Genomic DNA, 8,271 nt, shown 5'->3' on the forward strand with positions numbered 1-8,271 from the left:
GGGGCAGTTGAGTAGAGGAGGGAGGAATCTTATTTCAGTCACCCTTTTAGGCTGAAAAAGGTGTGGTAAGCCTCACTGAATGGAAGGAGAAGATGGTTTACCTGATGAAATGAACACCATCCAAATATTCAAATTAATTTATCACTTGTCATTTGGCAAGAGCGGGCACTAGGAAGGATTTTTTAATGTATTTTTCTTTGCCTTTTGCTAAGGAGTAAATGTCAAGTTGGAGCAATGTTCAAGTGTAGTTGCTGGTGAAGAGCTGTTCATGTGACTGGAGCGTAGCCAACTCAGAGGAGAAACGGGGCCTGCTCTCCCTCCCTGCTGCTGAACACAAAACATCCACACAACAGACACAGACACTGACACACAAACACAACTTCTGGTCCTCTGCTGCTCTTACAGTGTTTGCTATGTACAAACAATATTAATAAACCAATCTTTTTTTTTAAAAAAAGTGGCATGTCTATTGTTTTCCACCATGTACATATTACAAAGAGGTAAATAAGAATTGTTAATTACACAGTGAAAATATTTGTATTCTATTTTTTTAAAGAATCTGCCATCACTTGTTCTGTTGAATGGCTTATGAATGATCTATAAAGCATTAGTTATAGATTAATCAACCATTAATAAAGCCAATTGTTACAACTTATTCCTGTTATAAATGGTGCCTCATTAGAAAGTGGTACTCAATACCAAAAGAACGTGGCAATTAAGGTTTACTCTTTAAAAAGCAATGTTGCTGTCGGTATCTCTAGAGACTGGTAAGAGCTAAAATACAACTACCTTGTATAATGTATAACATTAGCCTGTTCAGATTAATGAGTCACTTAGCCTATGGAGTGCGTGACCAGAAAAGTAATGAGAGAAACAACAGAATTGAGCCAAATCCATCAGAAACATGTTACAGTCCACATATTTTATAGAGGAGACGGCTACCTTGCCTGAAATAAAGACTAGACTGGCTCAACTAGGTTCAATTATTTAACCTATTGTCTTTAATAACTGAATGAATCGTTCTTCAGTGAGACTTGACTTTGCCGTGCTACATCAAAATCAAAGCAGATCGAAGCCCAGGTTGAGGTCATGACTGAAAAATGTTAGAAACTCACTGGATGGCAGGTAGTTTTCTTGGGGACTTATAAGATGGAATAAAAACTAACAAAAATAGTAACAGTGATAGGACAGTGATATGTTTGATTGTCACAGAAAAAACACTGTATAGCACTGAAGTTTTGTCATAAACATAAACCAATTAATATTGAATGTACACCATCATCATTAGTTTTAAAAATGGGTGGGGGCTGATTCTTTTACAAGATGTGCTCTCATTGTCTGTACCAAAAAAAAAAATAAATCAACAGTCCACCTACAGGCTATAATTCAGTATTGCATTTAGTCTTGGCATGGTCTTTGCTGGTCCTTGTTGAACAATAATGATGAACAATACACCTGCTAAATGTTTCGTCTGTCTTCTAATCTGATTATATAGGCGTTATAAATCTTCCATAACTTAACACACATACAGGCAGTGGCATCGTATATGTGTATATGAACACAGGTGAGGCCGGTGTAGGAAGGTGTACCTACATCAAAGGCAAGGGAGGCAAAGAAGTCCAACGGCAACTTTTTTTGTTTTTTTTTTATAATGGAGGCCCCCCTAACAGAATAATCTAGTTATGGTCATTTATGATGTTTTTGAAAAAGTTTTGTGTTCATTAATTTAACTCATGTTTTAAGGAGCCAAACTGATTTAGCTGTATTACTTTGGCTGTTCAGGCATGTTGAGGAACAACACTCACATTGACAGGATGGTGATGAGCACACTTGGAATAGCAGGTAAAAAAAACATTAATCTTGTATGTGTTGGTTGCCTGCTACCACCAGGGGTCACTATATTTTTGATATTTTTAATTCTTGGCCCTATTTCCATTGAATATCAGCCAACAAGTTACCTTTTAATGCATATGTGGGCTTGTGTAGTCCTGGTGCTGAGCATGTGATAAAACATTTGAAAATATTATATATTTAGCATGAATTGTAGCACTCTCTTGATGCTCTCTTTTCATGTATACAACTATTCAGTGCTTCATACTGTATAACACCATTTTCATATATTAATGTCATCCATATTATATATTAATATTGTTATATTTGTCACAATTATTATTATTTCTCAGACCTGTATAGTTTAAACCACATCATTTATGTATCACTGCATACAAAACTGTGATTTTGAGGTTATCTTTTCTTCATTAGCATACATGGCACCTGTGTAAAGTAATCAGGTTTTAAAACAAGTTTGGCTGTGAGGTGTTTTTTCCTTCAACAAACCCGTTAAAGTCACAAAACAAAATGACAGTTCAGTATGTTCAAGGCAAATGTTTGCTACGCATACTTTAGGTTTCATTTTTCCCTTCCTGTCTTACCCCTTCAGGAAGTTTACTACACAAAAAACAGAAGTATGTGTAAGACTAAAAACCACACAGCAATGACTCAGGTGTTGACTCTCTCCTCATGTTTATCACAACATGCACCTAATATGTTTTTTAATTTATAACTGCTATGTATTTATTCTGTTTGGTGTTTATGCCTGTTCTCACTAATATTCCCGTTTTACATTCAATTCAATAAAGTTGTTGGGAAAAAAAACATCCCAGAGAAGCTGATTGCAGAAGATAAGGGCTTTCTCTGTGACTAACCAAAAGGAGAGCTAACCAAACAATGTTGGACAGTGAGCGTGCTGCTTCACCACCTGTTTGTTAAGATGAGACACTGCCTTTGCTGTGAAGTAAATGTTAGGTTGGAGCTTTCGGGTGCTTTTGGAGCAATTTTCAAGGTTTGTCGAGCTGTTCATGCGACTGGAGCGTAGCCAGCTAAGAGGAAAAACAGAGCCTGCTCTCCCTCCCTGACACAAGGACGCTGACACACAACACACAACTGGTTCTCTGCTGCTCTTACAGTATTTGCAATGTACAAACTGACTCATTAACTCATTTTTCACTTGAGTGAACTCCAATTTCAGTTTGAATTACCACTAAAAATGTTTGTCTTGTTTTTATTCAAATATTTGCATTTGATTTGAGGAGAATATTTTATCTTATCTCACATTCCTTTTTATTTCTCCAAAGCAAGTTGAACATAAGCTGCTCAGCACTGTCCAGTTTTATGATCTTATATCTTGAGCTTCTGGCGCTGTGTATCCATACGAGAACACCCAGTCTGCATTGTGCTTTGAGGCATGTTTGCACTTGTTGGTCCATCAGAGGCCTGTCAGACTGGTGTTTGGCAGTTTGTAGATTAGTAGCTGTGTAAAGAAGCAGCTCTAGAGTAAGTCAGGATCCCTTAGTTCTTGTTTAGAGGAGCCTCCTTATTCCCATAATTTGAGCCTCTGTTAATTTCAGTCTGGCCAATCATCCATCGAACTGCCAGTGAAGCTGTGAGGGAAAGATGCAGAGAGTACTTTTAGAATATTACAAAGAAGCAAGTAACAAAGAAGTGCTGACAGTTTTGAGATCATTTACAGGACATGGTTATTTCCACAGTAAATTGTTAATTTATGAAGACATTTAACAATCTGAATTTAGTTGTGCAGTTGAAATCAGGCAATAGATAAAGTCAGAAGAAGTGACTGTAATATAGGCCCAAATTAGTGTCATACATGTGCTACACATCAACTATCACAGAGGTAATCTGTTACTTTGAGATTGGAAGCAACCAATGCTATACAGAATTTACTGTAGTTACAATTTAAGTGAAAATGTTGATGTCAGAATTTGACAATTTAACCCCAATCACAAACACGGGCATTCATTTATGTGGAAAATGCAACATGCTCCTCATGAACCCATGCTGTTAAAAAAATCATTTCTCCATTTAAAATCTCAGTGAAACTATTAAGATGGATGAACTTTGCTTGTAAACACATTTAAGGGCATGCCTGAATGCTGTTAAGGACATGCTTCCAAGACTGATATTTTCCAAAAAAGTTAACTTACATTTGAGCTGTCAAATTTGCTGCTTTATGGAACGTTTGGACAAAGAGGAGCTGGTTAAACTGAAGGACGGACTGTTACATACCCATTTCAGAGTGACGTCACCTTGGGCTTGAATGCATGAAACTAACCTGCAGTGCAGAGAGCCACAGAAGATAAGATGGTCAATATTGATCCAGAGCTGATCAGTTGTGCCAGTAGCAGGCCTAGGGGATAGAGGAGCAGGCAGGACCAGAACAGCCAGTTGATCAAGGCCCAGGGCCGGCATGGGGGGTTCACTATGGGACTTGGAAAACGCCCTGTCTGCATGTAGTGCTCTTGAAAGCTGTCCTGTGGATACATTCAAATTAGCATGTTTGTTCTTTGAAATAAATGTTGCTGTCAAGTTCTTTACAAAGTGGTTGGAGCCAAAATATAACGGCCTCTTATAATGTATTACATTAGAGTCTTCAAATTAATGAGTTACTTAAAGTGCATGACCAGAAAAGTAATGAGAGAAGCTACAGAACTGAGCCAAATTCACCAAAATACACATTATAGTCCAGGTTCTACTTTATAATGGACGTCCACCTCGCCTGAAATAAAGACCAGCTCTGCTAAAATCCTACTTACATCCATCAAACTTTTCATGAAATAAAACACTAACATTAAGGGAAAAGGAGCAGAGGCACTATTCCTCACAGTAAATGCCACATATTTAATAAGTATGACTACTGCTTAGGCCGTTGGGATCGGGGTGGCTGACTTCCACAGAAACCCTGTATCCATCTGAAATTTCCACCTTCAACAGACTCTAACCTTTTCCTGGTAGAGTTTGTGGAGCCAAGCAGCACACTCTGCCTCATCTTCTGGGATCAACTCTAGAGGGATTCTCCTGCAAACAAGAAGGGAAGTCAGATCTCTCAGATAAAGCATAAAGAAGAAAAACATCAAACGGGAAGTTAAGAGGATATAAAAAGGTTGCTTGTACTGCAACCATCCTCACAGCAAAACATGTCGCTGTACCTCACATATAAATCTGCGTGATATTTCTTCCCTTTAAGAATTCCAAGCAAGGTTGGCATTTCGTTGTTTCTGAAGTTCAGCGTGGAGTCATATACAGCTGCAACTACACAAGGAAAGACACACAGCAGCAGTTAACTATACTCTCAAATCAGGTGCCTTCCCCTCTCAAAGACACCCAGCACACCTCTATCTGATATTTACTGGTTGCCACGGTAACAACAACTCACCAGTTCCTCTGAGGTTTTGGACGGTGACCCAGAATCCTTTGGTCCTGGGCAGAAGATGATACTTCAGCTTGGGCAAACCTTTGCTCTCAGCCACCTGCATGCTGATCTCGTGCTTCTGTGGTGTGAAGCGTGTTCCTTCACAGTAAAGCAAGAACTAGCCCCGGAAAATTAGATTAGTTCATTAACGGTGTTACTCTGAAATGATCTCTGTGATATCACTCTCTCAGTTGTCTTGACTTTAAAACAGGGTGAAACCTACCCAGAAGTTTTCTGGATAATCTCGCAGGTTCTGGAGACTCTGAGTCACTGTCCTCCGGTCCTCCTCCCATTTCCTCTTGCAGAAAACGATCTCCAGGAAGTACCACATCCAACCAATGATAGGTACATAAGCCAGCTCTTTTTTGGCCAACACTTTTGAACTCTGGAAAAACATCAAAATTGAAAGGTATGTATATTAAAAAAACAATGAATGGCACTAAATACAAAAAAGCATTGTTTTTTTTTTCTGGGACACTTTCTCTTACCCCAAGAACCCCAAATCTCTCACAGAAGGTCCAGCCACACAGGAAGTCTATCTCAAAATTGTGGTTGAGGACTACAATTGCATTTTCATTTCCATACAGTGGATAACTCTTTGGGTCTGTGTAGAGCGTGCATTCTGTTCCAGACCACCATTCCAAGGCTGCTACCATCTCTGAGGATCATGAAGACACCGTGATGTAGACAAGTCAGTGTTTTGTGAGCAATGAGTAGTTTGACCACATTTGTGAAGTCATGTTGGTGATCAGTGCAAGAAACTGATCACCAACATGACTTTTCTTCCTGCCAGCAGCAAAACAAACTATATTAACAGACTTCACTGTCATTTATGTGGCAGAGAGTAAGAACAGTACTTACGGCTACTGATGCAGTAGGCTAGTCTGCAGTTGACCCTGCGGGCCAGCTGCTTATTGACCAGCCATAGAGGTAAAGTGCAGAACTGCAGCAGGTTAACAATGAGGCCGCTGACCAGGAACACATAGCAGATGATCAGATGGCTCAAGAACTGGGATTTCAGCATTTGCAGGAGGCTCATATTGTCCTGTAAAAATTGCACAACTTAGCAACCAACCCTTCTCCCACACACCTTACTTGAGACAGCATATTTCATCATTTGGCTTGGACAAACAAAGCTATCAGCTAGTGCTGCCCTGGGCTGGGACAGCACTCACCCTGCTCTGTACATAAAGGTTTCCTTTGATTAGACTCCTGAATGGAGCCTTTGAGCTGGAGTGACCATAAACTGCCAGTCACAGGGCAAACGTTTGCTACTGACAGCACACATGACCCTTTTTCATAGATTTGAGACGCCATCTTTCAGCTATTCATTGACCAGCCCATACCTACGTGCTTTAGTTTTGTCAGAGCATTTCCTAAAAGTCAAGGTAATATCATGTTACATCCATACTCTGTGTTATTAGATCGTTATGCTCTAAAAGGTCAGGTCAATCATACAGTGTCCCATTTCAGTTATTACACAACACTGATGAAGCACTATCCTTATTATTTACCACCAAAGGTTTTATGTGAAAATACTGGCCTGCAAGTGTGAAAAATAAGTGGCAACACACACACAAACCAAGTATTCACCCTAAAATTAAGGGGACTTGCTTTTTGTCCCCATAAAGTAGGCAAGTGACTGTAAAGTCATGTGGGGACTTGAAGAATACACAACATGAAGAATACCTCGCGCGCACACACACACCAGGAAATTTAAGACTTATAGCAGCATTTAGGTGGTGAGATTAGAAGGAATTATAGCTGAACAAATTATCATAATAAATATAAAATATGATTAATATTATTTCTACAGACTGCTAAATACAAAGGTCATGTTATTACTCACCTAGGCTGTAACAAACATAAAAGACAGATACCAACTTTGAATTTAATTTCAACACTTTTACCTTTCTCTGTCTTCCAGAGAGCTGTCCTGCCTCAGAGACCTTCAACCTTTCAAAGATGGGAAAGAAAACAGTCTTTACTTTATGTCCATGCCACTTGGAGGTCTTGCTCTTCTTTAGATTTCAATCACAACTCACTGTTGACAGAAAACTTCCCGGCACAAGGTGCCACACCCATCTCAAAGCCACGCCTAGACCCGATGGAGAGTTGTAGGCTGTATGAGCCTTGGAGCCAGGGTAGCTACAAAGATCGTTTATGCTCAGCAAGACCGCACGTAACACTCACACACTGATCTCACACCCCAACCGCAAGCCGCTCTGTTACCATGGTGACCAATATGGCAAATCACTCTCAACAACAGAGCCTCAAAAACAACAGTTCATTTCATCTCAGGATATACTCTGTTGGCAATTTGGTCCAAGTAAACCAGTAAACGAAAAACTATGGTCAACAACAGGATGCCATAAATCTTGCAACATATTCCGATGCAATGCTATTCCACTCACACGAAATAGTGAGCAAGTGAGACCTCTTAATATTTTCCCTCCTCTCAGTCGTTTCTTTTTATTTGGTAACAGGAAAGGCACGAGGGCGTTAAATTGGGAGTGGGACACATGCACAGTGGTCTCTTCTTCTTAAATTCAATAAAGTATCTCAGCAAGAATAAACATAACTGCTGTCTGAGCAATAACGTCGCATCACTGTATAATTTGGACTAAATCTGAATGACCACGGCTGCAGAGTAGCTTCGTCTTTGCTCTGTTTTATTCAAACTGTGGTAAACAGCGCTATATATTTGTGGACAGCGACCCCTGTTGGTTATGTATTGTATGTGCGTAAGAAAAGTTGATATAACTATTTATTATTATTATTATTTATTCAAGGACCTTTATTGTAATCTCACTACAGTTGCATGTTTACTTGTCAGTATCAAATTCTACCTATGAAGAAATGAAACTGTGTTTCATTGGACTTGGTGAAAAGGTAACATAAATACACAGGTATTAAAACTAGAATTAACATTAAGGGTTAAAAAAAGATTTTTTAAAAACGATTAAAAAATGTTTTAAAAAAAATAGAGAATGTAAAACTACCTA

At 39.1% G+C, this 8,271-nt stretch overlaps 1 protein-coding gene across 1 annotated transcript; it reads right to left on the minus strand.

Moving 5' to 3' along the window:
* Window positions 1–2,128: 2,128 nt before the first annotated feature.
* agpat4 (1-acylglycerol-3-phosphate O-acyltransferase 4 (lysophosphatidic acid acyltransferase, delta)) lies at window positions 2,129–7,926 on the minus strand. Its single transcript, XM_042433214.1, has 10 exons — window positions 7,312–7,926; window positions 7,177–7,222; window positions 6,128–6,311; window positions 5,755–5,924; window positions 5,490–5,651; window positions 5,231–5,384; window positions 5,004–5,106; window positions 4,797–4,872; window positions 4,130–4,328; window positions 2,129–3,440 (listed from the first exon to the last, which is right to left on the minus strand). Exons 3-10 carry the CDS (start codon window positions 6,303–6,305, stop codon window positions 3,349–3,351), a joined length of 1,134 nt encoding a protein of 377 aa, XP_042289148.1. The 5' UTR covers window positions 6,306–6,311; window positions 7,177–7,222; window positions 7,312–7,926; the 3' UTR covers window positions 2,129–3,348.
* Window positions 7,927–8,271: the final 345 nt, after the last annotated feature.

This window comes from Thunnus maccoyii, chromosome 14, assembly GCF_910596095.1.
Source record: "Thunnus maccoyii chromosome 14, fThuMac1.1, whole genome shotgun sequence".
Taxonomy (NCBI): domain Eukaryota; kingdom Metazoa; phylum Chordata; class Actinopteri; order Scombriformes; family Scombridae; genus Thunnus; species Thunnus maccoyii.

Bases quoted from the DNA above. Each gene is read 5' to 3' on its own strand.
- agpat4 (XM_042433214.1), bottom strand. From the start codon at position 6,305: ATGAGCCTCCTGCAAATGCTGAAATCCCAGTTCTTGAGCCATCTGATC. The intron at 5,925-6,127 runs GTAAGTACTGTT...CATGATCCTCAG, and splicing joins AGCCTACTGCATCAGTAGCC to AGATGGTAGCAGCCTTGGAA. The intron at 5,107-5,230 runs GTGAGTTGTTGT...TTCCTTGTGTAG, and splicing joins CCAAAACCTCAGAGGAACTG to TTGCAGCTGTATATGACTCC.